Below are 18494 nucleotides of genomic sequence, written 5' to 3'. Positions count from 1 at the left end.
AAATGCATTAAGATACTGAGTTACTTGTGAGCTTTTGTCTTATGATCTTTTTCTGTTTTGTTTTAGTTTTTTTCACTTTTTTTCTTCTTTTCTTCAGGGTGTACAAGAGAGAGTTAATCTTTCGGCACCTCTGTTACCTAAAGAAGATCCAATCTTCACATATTTATCTAAACGACTAGGAAGAAGTATAGATGACATAGGCCACCTCATTCATGAAGGCCTACAGAAGGTAAGTCATCAGTGATTGAAAGAGTCAGGGACGCCTGGGTGGCTCAGTCAGTTGAGCGTCCGACTTCGGCTCAGGTCATGATCTCATAGTTTGTGGGTTCGAGCCCCGCATCAGTCTCTGTGCTGACAGCTTGAAGCCTGGAGCCTGCTTCGGATTTTGTGTCTCCTTCTCTCTCTGCCCTTCCCCCGCTCAAAAATAAATAAAAATGTTAAAAAAAATTAAAAAAAGAAAAAAGAAAAAGCCAGAGACTGTGCTCACAGAAGGTCTTTTGTTCTCAGAAAATAACCTGCCTAGATTGTTTTTGTCTAGAGAGTGATTTTTTTTATTTTAAAGATTTTTTTTTTAATGTTTTTTATTTACTTAGAGAGAGTGCATGCAAGCGGGCAAGGGGAAGAGAGACTAAGCACCCCCAAAATAACTACTTTAAAAAAAATTTTTTTAATGTGTATTTATTTTAGAGAGAGAGCGCGTGAGCTGGGGAGGGGCAAAGAGATGGAGACACAGAATCTGAAGCAGGCGCTTGGCTCTGAGCTGTCAGCACAGAGCCAGATGCAGGGCTCGAACTCATGACATGGGATATCATGACTTAAGGTGCTTAACCAACTGAGCCACACAGGCACTGCAAAAACAACTACTTTTTAAATAACTATTTTTAAAAGAAAACAATTTGTCCTTATAAAAAAATTCAGACTTTATAAAAGTCTATAAAAGAGAATGAAAAAAACCTCAGTTAATTACTGTTTTATAATAAAATCTTCTGGATCTTTATTTTTATGCACCTTTATAGTTAAAACACTTATTTTCATAAAATAAATTTTTAATAGTGGCATTTTGGGCATCAAAGTGTAATCATATTTTTAAGGCCCTTTATATAAATGTTGTCATACTGTCCCTCAGAAATGCTGTACTCACCAACTTTTCTACAGTTAATATCTGAAGTTATACAGTGTAGCCAACCGTGAGTGTTGGCATTCTATTTAATCTGTGCCAATTTGTAAAAGGAAAATTTGTGTCTCTTTTATTTCTATTCTTTGATTACTAGCCATTGTTTCCTATTTCTGAATTGTCTGTTCATGTTTTGGGCCCATTTTCTCGTGCATTTTTGTCTTTTTAGATTTTTTAGGACCTCTTTATATATTAAAGATATTAAACAGTGGGTGTCATATGTATGTTTCTGTTTATCTTAAACTTTATGACTGTTTTAAAAAACTTAATTTGACTGTTTTGCACTGCTGAGTTTGAATTTTCTCTACATGGGCTTGAACTTATTTACACTGAGTTGTTTGTAGTGATCCAGTTTAGTATCTTGACCTCTGTGTGGTTAAAATTTAGGATATGTTACGAGATAAAAATCCAAGCCACAGAAGGAATCTGAATTTCTGTTTAACTTCAGTAACTGATCCACTTATTACTCTGTACTGAAGACATAATGTTTTAGCAGTATTGGTTTGCATTACATTGTGAACACACATGACTAAAGAACGAAATAAAAGGGGCACCTGGCTGGCTCAATTGGTAAAGCATGTGAGTCTTGATCTTGTGATTGTGGGTTCAAGCCCCGCATTGGGTGTAGACATTACTTGAAAATAAAAAATCTTTAAAAAAAAATTCATCTTTTATAAAAGCATAAGCTTGTCATTTGCTTACATATGTACCTTCATTCAGATATTAAATTTGTTAACTTCAGGAATTTCACATTAGAACAACTGGCATTTCTAAGTAGGTTAGGTCCTAACTTCTGAAATCCTGAAATAGGAACCAAGAAGTTGGGGCCGGTTGGCGGGCTTTCAGCATAATTCACCCCTTGGAGTGATAATTTGGAGTTGAATAGTCTCTCTGTGGAGATGACACCTTAATGCACTTTGCTCCTGATGATGATCAGGAGGCTTTTTTGGCAGGTGTAGTTTATTTGTCCTTTGTCCCCTGCTTTATCACTGCTGTAATGTCATGTTCTTCTTCATATGAAGTTTCAGAAGAGACAGAATAGTAAAGGTGCTCACTTTGAACATTCTAAGTCGAAGAAAGTGTGTCGAGTTGTGTTTGATGGTCATTTTATTTGTTTCATCTCTAGAATTCTTCCTCATGGGTACTGTATAACATGGCTTCATTTTACTGGAGAATAAAGAATGAGCCATATCAGGTAGTGGAATGTGCCATGCGAGCACTTCACTTCTCTTCCAGGTAAGGTTTCTCCCTTTCTGGACTGCCTGAGTCTCCACATAACTCAGGACTGTTAAAGAAACAATGCATAAGAAAACAGTATGAAGAAGCATTCTTTTGTACTTACACTTTCCTCTATCCCTATTCAAAGAATTTAGTCCCATCACAAAAAAAAAAAAAAAAAAAAAAAAAGACCAGTGTCAAAAAGCTCAAAGTTCAAATATATTATTTGTTCAGAGTTCAAAATTCAAAGTTTAATAATGTTCTTCTAATTTCCATTAAGGAAAAAATATATAATATAGACACACTCTGATTCACTTGAGACTTGAATATAAGAAACTTGCCTGGAGGAATTAGCATAAATTAAATTTTTCTCAAAACAAATAATAAGCCCTAAATATATTTTAAAATCATAAAATGTCTGCAGACCTTATTTTTGTGGCAAAATTTATAGCTATCAGATTGAATAAGCACCATCAGTTATGTAAAAATGAAACAGTATGATTTTCTTAAGTTATTTTCTCCATCTATCAGTATACTCAAAGTTCAATAACTTCAAATGTAATTTTCCCTTGTCAAGTAGTTATGTAATCATATAGAGCACATGCTTCTTTCCTAACGTCTAATTACGCCTCTCCTTCTCTTTAAGGCACAATAAAGACATTGCTCTGGTCAACTTGGCAAATGTTCTGCACAGAGCTCACTTCTCTGCAGATGCTGCTGTTGTGGTCCATGCAGCTCTGGATGACAGTGACTTCTTCACCAGCTATTACACTTTGGGAAACATATACGCAGTAAATACAACATTTTTGTTTTCATGAGCCAAACCAGTTGCTATTTTCCTTTCTTTTTTAAATAATTTATTTCCAGTTAAAAATTACCTTTTTTCCTTCCTCTCTTGGTCTGAACAAGAAAAAGGGAATGGAAATGAAGAAATTAGGATGAAAAACCTCAACACAATAATGTATCATAATTGTCTTAGCCTCTTGACAAAAAAGAAAAATAATTAAATTGATAGTAATATTAAATTCCTGCAGAGTGCACCTCTTAAGCTAGTTATACTTTCTAGTTATCTTATACCATATCTTATGTTGTAGATTTGGTCACTGATCAAAAATAACGTTCACTGTAGAGTAAGATGTAAGTGTGAGCTCATAAATCATTAGGAGATTTGGACAGATCCAGCCAGGCCGTGGCTGACGTTTTTCCTTGTGTGTGTGTGTGTGTGTGTGTGTGTGTGTGTGTGTGTGTGTGTTTGTTTTTGTCTCTTCAGATGCTGGGGGAGTATAACCACTCAGTGCTCTGTTATGACCATGCTTTGCAAGCCAAACCTGGGTTTGAGCAAGCTATAAAGAGGAAGCATGCTGTCCTGTGTCAGCAAAAACTCGAGCAGAAATTGGAAGCTCAACATAGGTAATTGGAAAAGACAATTTCCCTGAAGCCCTAAGTTAGACCTGTGTAGGGTGATGTCAGTGTTAATTTGTTCATTAGAATTAAGAAAAACGTCTTCATTACTGCTAGTCCTGTCCCTTTTCTCTAGGTGTAGGAAGCTCAGCACAATTCAGAGGAGTCTTTAATAGCATGGATTCCAGGAACTAGAGAATCTTTGCCATAAATTCTGTCATTTTAGATCTTTACACTTTTGACCATCGATTGCTTTTATGAAGTCAGATGGATTGGGGTGCTCTTGAACACTAACTCTATTATGTTTTCATTTCCATAGAATGCATTGTCAGTAAAATCACTTGCATGTGCTATATTTGATCTTTCTCCCCTTTAGCTGCCTTGTTGGGTTATTGTTAAGTTAGTTAAGTGATGTTGAGAAACATCATTTGGTGCATATTTTAATCAGATTTCTATAAATTGTACAGTAATGAAATTCTGTTGTGGTTGGCCCTTGCAGTATGCTTAATTTAAAAAAATGTATTTGATTCCATAAATAGTAGGGCCAGTTAGGAAACCTCACATAACTCAAAGTGAATTGTTCTTCTCTTAAGAAAGAGAACATTGAGGCTACTTTGATTATCAGAAAACTAAATGGACATTTGGAACTCCTTAAATTACTGTATTTGGTTATTTTCCAGTCAATTTAAAGCATAATGTGGTGAAAAGGAAGGAATGACCACTTACTTGTTTATACCTGACTTCTGTTACACCTGATCAGAACTTGTCCTGGCTGAGTGAATTGGTTCTCTGTGTAAGCACAGTCTGTACAGCTCCTAAATCTCCATATGTTACAATGTAATAGGTAGAAAGGATTTTATGACTAAAAATGATCAGGCAGCTGATCTATTGATACCAGGTGGTAGAAAATATTTCTTTCTAAGCCAGGCTTCTATGGTTTTTCCCAAAATCACAAACCCAGGGAGCTAGAGTTCAAGGGCTAGGTACCGTTGGCCTTTTCTGTTAACCTTGTCTTTATGCAGAATCAAAAGAAAAGATGGTAAGGAGGCTTTGAATGTCAGTGGAACTAACACAGACTTTGTGGAGGCAAATAGTTGTTGAGATGTAAAATGTTATAGTATATTGTTTTATATCTTTTGGGTACCTGAACCATCCCAACACACCATTTAAAGTCAGGATAGTTCTACTTAAGGGGAAGAATTTTGCATCCATCTTTTTTACCCCCAAGTTAACAAACGACAGGTTTATTTTACCCCATTATTTTGAACTTGTGGTACAGTGGTTGTAGGTTAAAAGGAAAAAAAAATTTTTTTAAGGAAAATAGTAATCATTGCTGATGACCACAAAATCTATGCAGTAAGTGTGTTTAAAAATTCAATTTTAAAGCTCTATAACTTTTTCCTGGTGTTGAAAAATGTTAAGATCCCTCCAGCGAACACTGAATGAGTTGAAAGAATACCAAAAACAGCATGACCACTACTTGAGACAGCAGGAGATCCTAGAGAAACATAAGCTGATTCAGGAGGAGCAAATCTTAAGAAATATCATCCATGAGACACAGATGGCAAAAGAGGCACAATTAGGTAAGTATTGATTCCAAATAATTGAAGACAGGTTAGGAAGTTCACTTCTAGCATGTTCTACGTTCATAACTTTTGTGTAGCCTTAAAGTAGTATAAAGTTGTGGTTTACGACTCCCCTCAGTCTTAAAAGTGAGTCCTCATAGTGGGTATACCAACAAACCTGGGGAGCTGGTTTCTAAAAAAGCTGGACTCTAGCTTTTTTAAAATGCACATTTTAATGTAAAAAATTTTTTAGATCCTAGAAGTCTTAACAACAGTTGTTTGGCCAAGTGCATGCCAGTCTCTTGGAGATCTTTTTGAAATGCAGGTTCTGATCAGTAGGTCTGAGGTAGGACTGAAGATTCTGTATTTCTAACACGCTCCTCCTATTGGATGTCTGTTGCTGCTGGTCTGAAAACACTGTGAGTAATGTGGCCCGGGCCATATATCAAGTAAACACAAGCCAGACACACCCTAGAAACAAAGCATCCACACACTCCAGCCAACACAAACTAACTCTTATTTTCTTGCTCCCTTAAAAACAAGTATTTTATTTTAAAAGATTTTAGACTGGTATTTGTCTCAAGCAGGAATTCTTAACCTGGTTAGTTTCAGGAGGTTCTAAATCCTCCCCAAAATTATATGCAGTAATGTGTGTGTGCACAATTTTTTTTTTTTTTTCCTGGGAAGAGGGCATATAGATTTTATTAAAACTTCTTAGAGTCCAGGGGCACCTAGGTGGTTCAGTCGGTTGAGCATCCAACTCTTGATTTCGGCTTAGGTCATGATCTCAGGGTTTGTGATTTTGAGCCCCTCATCAGGCTCTGTACTAACAGTGCGGAGCCTGCTTGGGATTCTCTCTCCCCCTATCTCTCTCTGCCCTGCCCCTCCCCCACAAACGCTCATGCCTGCGCGTGTCCGCATGCATGGTGTCTCTCTCTCTCTCTCTCAAAATAAATAAACTTAAAAAAATAAGAATTATTAAAACACAAAACAAAAGAAAAACTTCTTAAAGCCCATGACTCAATAGATCCACTGTCTTAAGGGCACTTGGGTTGACAGGATATCAGTGACTTGGTTATATCCAGAATGTCTCATTTCTGATAAAACCCATTGGGAGTAGATCTAACAGACACCAAAGAATAAATTAATAGAATCCCTTATATTATATGCTTCTCCCTTGATAAATATATTGATCTGGGAGGCCTCTTAATCTTTAAACCTTAGCTGTGACCATTTAAAGTCCATTATACAATCCATCTAACAAGTTTTCTTTGCTTTTTTGCGTGTAAGGAGTGTGTTCAGTCCTTGGGGTTATTTACTGCTTGCTCTGTACTGCAATACAACCAGAGCTCTTAAACATATAAATTTAAAACAAAAACATGAAGTAGATAAAGCAGACTGTCTGCAGAGAGATGGCAAAAGTCCCTTAAAACAGTGTAATTAATGATTTTACAGCCATAGAATGTAATTGCCACAAGATACTTTGGTGATTTAGCCCCTTTGTTTTTATAGGTGGAGAAACACCCTTCTTTAGAATGATTTAATTTAGTTAACCATTAGTTTCCCTGTGTAAGCACACCCTGTGTAGGTACTCTACCAGGCTCTGACACCAAATGGCATAGACTGAGGAAACCATGTTGGCATTGCTGATCTTTCTCCACAATGGTAATTTCCTTTCTTATTCCAGGAAATCATCAGATATGCCGGCTGGTCAACCAGCAGCATAGTTTACACTGCCAGTGGGACCAACCTGTGCGCTACCATCGTGGAGACATTTTTGAAAATGTGGACTATGTTCAGGTCTTTTTCTTGGTCTCTTCTAGTTCTTATAACTTTGCATATCTAAGAGTAATATTGCTTCCCCCCACGCTTGATTCCTTGTATATTCGATCCTGAAAATTTGTGAATAATTTAAGGTTGAGTATGTTTATGAAGTCAGATTTTATAGATAATACTCATTTGCTTCATACATGACGTTTCCAGATCCCCCAAGTACTAGCTGTAATGTCTATTCATGTGTCTTTATTTCTTTTCTCCTTTACCATGAGAGCTTCATTGGATTGTTATTAGTATTTAACTCAAAGCCTTCATCTCCCCCTTTTAACTTATTGGAGTAATACCAGTAATTTAAAATTTGGGAAAGAGTAGCTGTGGTCTTTCCTGAAGTCATCAGTCCAGTTATGTTGCTTCAACTAAAAACTTTAACAAAATGACCATTATCAATAGAAAATTTTTATTAAGCCGTATTTCTACATGCATGTGTGTTTTCTCTTTCTGTTTCTGTTTCTATGTATATCCATACACATACATGTACTTATATGCATACATATATGTGTAGTCATACACACACATACAATCCTAGCCTAATTGGGAAAAAATAATACATAATTATAATGATTCCAAATAGCATCTAATTGGTGCTGTTATAGATAGCAAACACAACCAGAGTTCCAAGTATCATCCACAAGGATGTTGGAAATAAAGTAACACGTTATCTTATCCTATCAAAATCTTATCATGTCTTTAATCATGGATCTAGGAATTTCCAGAGATAAGCAGTTAAATAATTAAAAGATTAAAACAGCTTCTAGGGGAAGACAAACTGTGAAGAATTAATACACTTTAATCTGAAAAACTCCAGACCTCATTGAAAAAAAGAAGCAAAAATTAAGAGGCCATTTAGGGGAGAAGTAGTATAGGGACCACAAGCTTCCTGTGATTTGTCAAGTAGGTGCTAGCAGTATCCCAGGTTTTATTTTCAAAGGACAATAAGACTTACACCTCTGAGATTATAGCTCCCGGCCTTGAATCCAAGCATTATTTTAAGGGGAAAAAAGGGAATATTTATAAATGAAATAGACTAAAACCCAGGTAACTTTGGGGACATACCATTGGAAGACTCCCCTGTACCAGTGTAGCATTGAGTCTTATATATCCATAGGTTACATCTCCACTATATAGTGAAAGAATCCATTCTTTTCTACTCCCTCCCATACTGGTCCCATTTTCTTATCTAACAAGGTTTTAGAAATACACAGAAGCTGCGGTATCCTGTAAGAATATCAAACATTGATTTACCTTGGTTTGGAGGAAGACTGTATTTATATTTGGAGTTGATTGTGTAATAGTTATAATGCCTAAATCATAGCTATATTAAACTCTTGAGCCCTTTTTTAAGTTCCGTTGTTTCTACCACAGCACACGAATTTTATAGAGTAGCAATCATTTTAGTCTAGGTAGGGGAGGGGAATAATGAGCCAAACCTCTAGATAATAAGCTCATCATTAAACCTAAAAGAGACTAAATCATGAAAAGGAAGTAATGGGACAATAAAGAAGGGAAGTAAAGAATCCATGCCATTTTCCTCATACCCCAAGGGCATAGTTGATTGAGAATCGCTAACTATGCATTTTCTAAGAGAATGGTGTTGGGACCTAGTTCTGAAAATATAAACATCTGATTGCTTTGATACTAACCTACTTTCAGATTTCCTACTGGGTTTGAGTATTCACTAATATTTTGGGTTAGGTTAAATCTTAGTCACAACTTCTTTCCTGCTTCCAATTTGATTGAACTGTTCTTTTCATTTTCTAGTTTGGTGAGGATTCATCAACCTCCAGTATGATGTCTGTGAATTTTGATGTTCAGGCAAATCAGAGTGATATCAGTGATTTGGTCAAGTCTTCTCCTGTAGCCCATTCCATTCTCTGGATCTGGGGCAGGGATTCTGATGCATATAGGGTAAGAGAATGATAAAGGAGTTTTCTCAGACAAGATTTTTTAAAGCTGTGACCCTCACCTTCATTGATTAATATGGTCCCTATCACTGTTCAGCTTAGTTCCACAAACACTTATTAAACTTCTATTAAACAGAAGCCATTCTGCTAGGTAGCAGTTTAGCAAGACACAGGGTATGTCTTGAGGTCTTCTTCCAATCAAATGGGGCATATAGACACCCTGATTTTAGTTTAAAACTTTGAGCTCTGAGTATAATTACCAACCCTAGAAAGTTTCTAAATTTGACCTAAGTATATGCTCGCATATACAGTTGACCCTCAAACAACATGGGGGCTAAAGGGGCCAAACCCCCATGCAGTCAAAAATCTGTGTATAACTTTTGATTTCCCCACGACTTAAGTACTGACAGTCTACTGTTGACTGAAGCCGTACTGACAACATAAACAGTAGATTAACATGTATTTTTTGTTGTAAGTATTATATACTATATTCTTACAATAAAGTAAGTGAGAGAAAAAAGATTAAGAAAGTCATGAGGAAGAGAAAATACAGTTTTAATACTTGCGCTGCATTTATCAAAAAAATCCACGTGTAAATAGACCTGCATAGTTCAAACCTGTTATTCAAGAGTCAACTGTATTTCACTTTAAAAAAATTTTTTTTTATTTTTTAGGGAGAGAGAGACAGCATGAGCATGGGAGAGGGGTAGAAAGGGAGAGAGACAGATGGAGGGAGGGAGGGAGGGAGAGAGAGAGAGAGAGAGAGAGAGAGAATCTTAAGCAAGCTCCGTGCTCAGTGCAGAGGCCAGTGCAGGACTCAATCCCACGACCCTGGGATTATGACCTGAGCCAAAATCAAGAGTGGGATGCTCAACTGACTGAGCCACACTGGTGCCCCTGTATTTCAGTTTTTAATCAGCATTCTTGTATCAAGCTCCCAACTGTGTGTCAGGTTGGGACTATGAATACAGTACTCAAGCTCTTTGCTGGAGCTTACATTCTGCCAGATGATATAGGTAATAAGTCAATAAGTGTCTTTCTAAGCTAGCTAAGAAATAAATAATCTGAGGACAGATACCATATATTTTTTATTCACTATTAAATTTTCAGAATTTAATCAGGTTTTTGTTCTAACAATTAATATGACCACTTAGATTTAGTTATATGTAATACAAATTCTCCAGAGTTTCATAGCTTCAAGATTTAAGTTTAGTGGGACGCCTGGTGACTCAGTTAAGCATTGGACTTGAGCTCAGGTCATGATCTCAAGGTTCATGAGTTTGAGCACAGAGCCTGCAGATCCTCTGTCCCCCTCTCTCTCTGCCCCCTCCCCCACTTGTGCGCTCACTCTCTTTGAAAAATAAATAAACATTAAAAAAAACAGATATAAGTTTAGTAAGCCTCTGATGTATGTTATTTATATTTAGAAAAATGAACATTTTACAAATCAAAACTTTGGCATTGGCAAAGAAAAGGTCTTAGTTCAGGGGAAGTAGTTTTCTGTGCCAGTTTTATAAGCTTATATATGCTTTCAGTTACAAATCATAAACTCTACTTCAAATTGGCTTAAAAGATAATATGCCTCATATTATAGGACGTCCATAGATTAGAGCAAACTTTGGTTGGTTCAGCCCAGTGATATCATCAATTACCCATTTCTTTCCCTTTCAATTTACCATCCATAGTATTGGTTTCATCCTAAAGCTTGTCTTCCTCATGGTCATGAGGTGACAGCCAGCAGCAACTGGAGTAACATGTTCTTTGCTCCTATGTGGCTAAGAGACTTAGACTGGCTTTTCTTTCCCAGAAGCCCCGAGCAAGCCTCTCCTTGTATCTCATCGGGCTCAGCTGACTTAGCCCAACCCTGAACCAGTCTTAAGACCAACACTCTTCAATATAAAGAATTTTACAGTCTACCACTGTGTCTACGATTATCTTAAAATACTAAATTGTTCAAACTATCCTAGTATATTTATGTTCTTTTGAAAGTTTATTTAGCCTGTTGAAATACTGAATCCAAAGAAATTTATGAGAACTTTCTCTCTTCATTAGGACAAACAGCATATTCTGTGGCCTAAAAGAGCAGATTGTGTAGAAAGTTATCCGAGAGTCCCTATTGGTGGGGAATTGCCAACGTATTTTCTGCCTCCGGAAAACAAAGGACTCAGGCAAGTGCTGATGGATTTGGCAAAGCACTTGATTCTGCATGATTGTCATCTGGCAGTTCTTTGAGAGCACCATCCTTGGACTTGAAAGGTTAAGTCTTTATCTTGAAATCACCCAAACTTTGAAAATATGAATCTTGTTCCTTTTTCTTGTGCCAGGATCCACGAACTCAACAGTGATGATTATTCTTCAGAAGAAGAGGCCCAAACCCCTGACTGTTCCATAACTGACTTCAGAAAAAGCCAGACTCTGTCCTACTTAGTCAAAGAATTAGAGGTCCGCATGGATCTGAAAGCCAAAATGCCAGATGACCATGCACGAAAAGTAAGGCTCACTTAGGCTGGTGTTTATTGCCGTCCATACTGGGTGACTTCACAAGCCTCTTAGGCAGAACAAAAAATTGGTAGTTGTTGAACTTAAAGTTTTTAAAACTAGAGATAGAGTTACAGAATTGGTGAAATCATTAAGAAGACAATCATGCCGTTGAAGGTGCTTCAGGGCTGCTGTTTACACAGACCACATAAGCACTCTCTCTAAGAGTGCTACAAAGATGAGCAACACAGAACTCTGTTTAGTTAAATGAAGCTCATCTACTGGAGGCCATTCTGACCACTTCAATTTAGTGGTCAAGCCTCCAGGAATTTATATAAATTGAAAGCTTGAAGATTCTCTTTCTGGCCTTATCAACCTGCTCTGGCCTTATATGAGGTCCTTAGAAGTTTGTATGAATTACAGCCACCTTACAGACATTATAGAGAAGTTCTGTTAAGCTTTGCTCTTTAATTCCTACTAGTTAATGTATAACTAGGAATGTTTTATTACTGAATATAAATTCTACATTCGATACCATACCATTCCATAGATACAAATGAAAAAATTACTTTTTTGGCAGAGAAAACACGCCATCACAATAACCTTTTTAAAAAGTCAATTTTAAAACTGAACAGTTACTACTTACAGTCAACAAACATTTACTGAGGCAGAAAACATTATGTACCAGGCACTGTTTGGAATACTAGGAAAGGTAAATAGACCATGATCCCTACCGTAGAGTTGCTCACAGTTGCACAGATGTTACAGGAACATAGAGCAATTGAGATCCAGTGCTTTTCCCACTAGAAAAGATAGATTTTTTATTGTATCAAGTATTAGATGCTTTTGTCTTTTGAAAAATTTCTCTTTTGATTTTGGACACTTATGTTGACTTTAATGGGGTATGGTATATCACCTTAATAATGTATGTGGTATACAACTTTTAACATGTTTTAGTTAAAGGAAACTAGGGTATTCATATAAGCAGGTCAACACCTGTTGGTATGTTGATGACCTCATGTTTTTATATATGTATGTGTGTATATATATGTGTGTGTGTATCTATATATATGTTTATAAATATCTATTCAAATTAGCTGTTCCTGAGGAGCTCAAGTCAAGACTGCTATCTGTAGAATTCTTTCAAATGTCTTCCCTGTTATTTTCAATTGAGTCAGTCTTCCTTTTGATGTTTTCAGATTTTGCTTTCCCGTATTAATAACTATACTATCCCAGAAGAAGAAATTGGGTCTTTCTTATTTCATGCTATTAATAAGGTAAGTCACCTACTTTAGACATCTGAAATTTAAATGCTTAGTAATCGTAATTAAAAGTTAAACTGCATGCACTAAAAATCTGTCAGAACAAGTACTATATTCTTGCATTAACTGAGGTATTTTGGGTTTTTTCAGCCAAATGCTCCTGTCTGGCTGATACTCAATGAAGCTGGACTCTACTGGAGAGCAGTAGGAAACAGCACGTTTGCTATTGCTTGTCTTCAGAGGGCTTTGAATTTGGCTCCACTTCAGTACCAGGACATTCCTCTTGTGAACTTGGCCAACCTTTTGATTCACTATGGCCTCCATCTTGATGCCACTAAGCTGCTACTTCAAGCTTTGGCCATCAACAGCTCTGAGGTGAGGTTTTATGTTCGTAGCTCCAGGTACTGTGTCGTGATAGCTCAAATTCAGAGCACGATTTGTATTTTTCCGGGGAGGGCATAAAAAAAAAAATCTCACATATTTTTCAGAGCAGAATTTGCATATTTTGAGATGGCATAAAACAGATTTTGTTTCATTTTATTTCTGATGTATTCATTTATTTTTTTGTATTGATTTGTCTTATTTTGTACAAATGTAGAATCATGCTAATTATATTTTTCTGTATCTTGCCATTACAGCAATATATCCCTGATATATTTTAGATGTATTGAATTTCTTTTTTCTTAATTTTAATTCCAATGAAGTTAACATGCAGTGCTATATTAGCTGTACAATGTAGTGACTCAACATTTCCATACATCACCAGTGTTCATCACAAGTGCACTCCTTTTTTTTTTTTTTTTTAATGTTTATTTACTTATTTTGAGAGAGAGAGAGTGTGAGAGCATGAGCGAGCACAGGCGAGCATGGGGCAGAGAGATTGGGGAGTGGGGGAGAGCACATGCATACTTGTGAGAGCACAGGGGAGGGGCAGAGAGAGGGAGAGAATCTCAGGCTCCATGCTGTCAGTGCAGAGCCCCATGCAGGGTTCCATCTCCCTAACTGTGAGATCATGACCTGAGCCAAAATCCAGAGTCGGGTGCTCAACCGAGTCACCCAGGCGCCCCTCAAGTATGCTTCTTAATCCCCATCATCTATTTCACCCATCATCCCCCTGCCCACCTCCCTTCTGGTAACCATCAGGTTGTTCTCTATAGTTAAGAGTCTGTTTCTCGTTTGTCTCTCTCTCTCTCTTTTTTTCTTTTGCCTGTTTGTTTGGTTCCTTAAATTTTACATTTGAGTTAAATCATATGGTATTTGTCTTTCTCTGTCTTATTTCACTTAGCATTATATCCTCTGTCTTCATCCATCTCATTGCAAATGGCAAGATTTCACCCTTTCTTATGACTGGTTAATATTTCATTGTGTATATACACCTCATTTTCTTTGTCCATTCATCAATCAATGGATATTTGGGCTGCTTCCATATCTTGGCTATTGTAAACATCAACATAGGGGTTCATATACCCCTTTGAATCCCTTTGAATTAGTGTTTTTTTTATTCTTTGGATAAATATCCAGTAGTGTGATTACTGGATCATAGGGTAAGGGCTTTTTTTTGGTTTTTGTTTTTTTAATGTTTTAAGGAACTTACTATTTTCCGCAGTGGTTGCACCAGTTTGCATTCCCACCAACAGTGTACAAGGGTTCCTTTTCTTCACATCCTTGCCAACACTTGATGTTTCTTGTGTTTTTCATTTTAGTCATTCTGATAAGTGTGAGGTGATACCTCATTGTGGTTTTGATTTGCATTTCCCTGATGATGAGTGAGGTTGAATATCTTTTCATGTGTCTGTTGCCCATCTGGATGTCTTCTTTGGAGAAATGTCTGTTCATGTCTTCTGCCCATTTTTTAACTGGATTATTTGTTTTTCGGGTGTTGAGTTGTATCAGTTCTTTAAATATTTTGAATACTAACCCTTTACCAGATACGTCATTTGCAAATATGTTAATTGTTTGTTAATTGTTTTGTTAATTGTTTCCTTCACTGTGCAGAAACTTTTTATTTTGAAGTAGTCCCAATAGTTTATCTTTGCTTTTATTTCCCTTGCCTCAGAGACATATCTCGAAAAATGTTGCTATGGCAGGTGTCAGAGAAATTGCTGCCTGTGCTCTCTTCTAGGAGTTTTATGGTTTCAGGTCTCACATTTAGGTCTTTAATCCATTTTGAGTTTATTTTTCTGTATGATTTAAGAAGGTGGTCCAATTTTATTATTTTGCATATACCTAACCAGTTTTCCCAATACCATTTGTTGAAGAAATATTGGATATTCTTCCCTGCTTTGTCAAATATTAATTGACCATACAATTGTGGGTTTATTCCTGGGTTTTCTATCCTGTTCCATTGTGTATCTCTTTTTGTGCCAATACCATACTGTTTGGATTAGTACAGCTTCGTAATATAATTTGAAGTCCAGAATTGTGATTCCTCTAGCTTTGCTTTGCTTTTTCAAAATTGCTCTGGCCACTTGGGGTCTTTTGTGGTTATATATTAATCTTAGGATTTTTCTAATTCTGCGAAAAATGCTGTTGGTGTTTTGATAAGGATTGCATTAAATGGGTAGATTGCTTTGAGTAGCATAGACATCTTAATAATATTTGTTGTACCAATTCATGACTATGGAATGTCTTTCCATTTCTTTTTGTCGTCTTCAGTTTCTTCCTTCAGTGTTTTATAGTTTTCAGAGTACAGGTCTTTCACCTCTTCAGTTAGGTTTATTCCTAAGTATCTTATTATTTTCGGTGCAACTGTAAATGGGGTTGTTTGCTTAATTTCTCTTTCTGCCGGTTCATTATAGTGTATAGAAGTGCAACAGATTTCTGCACATTGATTTTGTATACTACAGCTTTACTGAATTCATTTATCAGTTCTTGTTGTTTCTTGGTGGAGACTTTAGACTTTTTTATTTTATTTTTTTAATTTACATCCAAATTAGTTAGCTAGACTTTTCTATATATGGTATCACGTCATCTGCAGATAGTGAAAGTTTTACTTCTTCCATACTAGTTTGGATGCCCTTTATTTCTTTTTGTTGTCTGGCTGCTATGGCTAGAACATCTAGTACTATGTTGAATAAAAGTGGTGAGAGTGGACATCCTCATCTTGTTCCTAACATTAGAGGGGAAGCTCTGATTTTTCCCATTGAGTATTATGTTTCCTGTGGGTTTTTCATATATGGCCTTTATTATGTTGAGGTATGTTCCCTCTAAACCTACTTTGTTGAGAGCTCTGATTGTCAATGGATATTATACCTTGTCAAATGCTTTTTCTATGTTTATTGAATTGATCATATGGTTTTTATTCTTTCTCACTGATGTGATGTATCATATTGATTGACTTGCAAATACCGAACCACCCTTGCATCCCAGGAATAAATCTCACTTGATTGTGGTGAATGACTTGTTTAATGTATTGTTGGATTGAGTTTGCTGGTATTTTTTGTATCTATGTTCGTCAGAGATCTTGGCCTGTAGTTGTCTTGTGTGTGTGTGTGTGTGTGTGTGTGTGTGTGTGTGAGATTTATTTTAAATGACTGAAATTTATAATTACGTGGTTAATTTACTTGTAAGAACTGATGTTTAAATAAGAATGATCTAGCTACTGGGGCGCCTGGTGACTCAGCTAAGCGTCCAACTTCTGCTTAGGTCATGATCTCACCGTTCATGAGTTCAAGCCCAACGTGGAGCTCTGTGCTGACAGCTCAGAGCCTAAAGCCTGCTTAGGATTCTGTGTCTCCCTCTCTCTCTCTGTCCCTCCCCCACTCATGCTCTGTCTTTCTTGCCTTCAAAAATAAAAAACATTAAAAAAATTTTTTTTTTAAAGAATGATACAGCTACTAAAGATATACTGCTACTTTTTTGTCAGTCTGAAACATCTGGTTCTTTTTTTATCCTTCTCATCACAGCATGCATGCTGCTTAATATTATACTGTTTTACAACTTTAGTTTATAGATGTCTTTTTACCAACTAAGCCAGAGCACAGTTTAAAGGTTGTATTGATAAGAATAGGTAAATGGATAATATTCATGCCCTGAACTTTCCACATGCAGGCCATGGAGTTAATCACTCCTGTGCAGTTAGTTACTTTTGTTCATAGTTTCTAAGATACCACTTCTTTTTCCATATTTTAACATCTCTGAAATAAGGATGCATGTTACAATTGATGACATCTTAGTTTGATAAAATACAGTTATAATAAATACATAGTTAAACTGCTTTTATACCCAGTGTTTAACTCTTTGTAAATTTTATATCCAAAGAAACTTTTAGAAGAAATGTGCCTGAGTGGTTTATCTGTGGTATTATTAGAACTAATTTTTTTTTGAGTATGAGAAGAAAGTATTGCCTGTTAAGAATTTCCTTTTAAATATACAAATTCGCAAGTGGATTTTAAGTGAGGGTTTACAATTGCTATACTATACAACAGGCCAAGTGCCAAAAAAGTATAGCAAATATTTATCAAATGTTTGCTGTGCGCCAGGTGCAGGTACAGTGAGAACAGATGCTATATAAAAGGGATGTGATGATTGGGCACCCAAAGGAAGGCTAACACAGTTGTATTCCCCCAATACTTGTTTCGCTTTCTACTGCCACCAGCTAAGGCAATCAGTATTCTTCTAAAGAAAAAAGAACTCCCTTAGAGATTAGTTGTGGTACTACAGTAATAATAAAAAGATAAATCAGTGGATCAGAGTAGATATCACAGAAATATACCTTAATCAGCACCCCACCCCCAAATGTCAACATTTGGAAATAATTCCTGTATTTCTTCTAACCAAATATTTCATAGTGTTGCAACACTATTGTACTGGTGATCGTTAAAGATTATTATATAAAAAAGTTTTAGTACCAGACAGTTTTTATTAGCCATCAATAATGACTCTATATGAATTTATATATCACAGCTTACTCCTCACTTGTTGGATATTTAGGTTCCACAGTGCATAGCTGTTATCAATAATAATTTTCTGCATAAGGCCTTTTCTGTATTCCAGATAATTTTCTTAGGAAAGATTGCTAGCAGTGGAATTACTAAGTCAATGAGAGAATGAATGTTATGATGGCCTTGATACAAAATGCCAAACATCTACCAAAAGATTTGGGCCAATATATATTGCCATAATCAAGGTTGGAAAATATTCATTTCCTGTGTATCGTCACTGAGTTGGGCACATGAATTAACTGGTAACTTTTAATTGATTGCTTATTAGAGCCAGGCACCATAACGATCAATTGACATGTGATAATTCATTTAATCCTCAACAACAACCCTGTATGTACGATCTACCCATTTGATAGATAAACTCAAAAGGATTTACCAGAAGTCACAGAGCTTGGATTTGAACTCAGGGAGATTAGCCACAGAACTCATGCTCTTTAGCATGTATTGCCTCTGAGTAAACATTTGTAAAACAAGTTTACTTTAAAAATTTTCACTTCTATTTTGTAACATAAATTTCTTTATCCTTTAATTGTATTTTTGTTTTTGTTGTTTCCTAAAGATTTTATGTTTTTTAAGTAATCTCTACAGTCAGTGTGGGGCTCAAACCTACAACCCTGAGATCAAGAGTCACATGCTCCACTGAGTCAGCCAGGCACCCCTTTAATTGTATTTTTTTTAGATACTTTTCTTCTTTTTTTTTTTTTTTTTTTTTTTTT

General features: G+C 36.2%; 1 protein-coding gene across 3 annotated transcripts in view; it reads left to right on the top strand.

The window, feature by feature from the left end:
• The window catches only part of TTC17 (tetratricopeptide repeat domain 17), a 124354-nt gene that overhangs the window by 30468 nt on the left and 75392 nt on the right, over positions 1-18494 (top strand). For all 3 annotated transcript variants that reach the window (XM_049647773.1, XM_049647766.1, XM_049647779.1), the window contains exons 5-15: positions 98-229; positions 2301-2410; positions 3039-3183; positions 3663-3802; positions 5216-5376; positions 7046-7158; positions 8953-9099; positions 11148-11263; positions 11420-11585; positions 12773-12850; positions 12986-13210. In XM_049647773.1, the coding sequence (XP_049503730.1) occupies positions 98-229; positions 2301-2410; positions 3039-3183; positions 3663-3802; positions 5216-5376; positions 7046-7158; positions 8953-9099; positions 11148-11263; positions 11420-11585; positions 12773-12850; positions 12986-13210 (1533 nt within the window). The remainder of the gene's footprint in view (positions 1-97; positions 230-2300; positions 2411-3038; positions 3184-3662; positions 3803-5215; positions 5377-7045; positions 7159-8952; positions 9100-11147; positions 11264-11419; positions 11586-12772; positions 12851-12985; positions 13211-18494) is intronic.

This window comes from Panthera uncia, chromosome D1 (genome assembly GCF_023721935.1).
Source record: "Panthera uncia isolate 11264 chromosome D1, Puncia_PCG_1.0, whole genome shotgun sequence".
Taxonomy (NCBI): Eukaryota; Metazoa; Chordata; class Mammalia; order Carnivora; family Felidae; genus Panthera; species Panthera uncia.
This window is presented reverse-complemented; position numbering and strand designations above follow the sequence as displayed.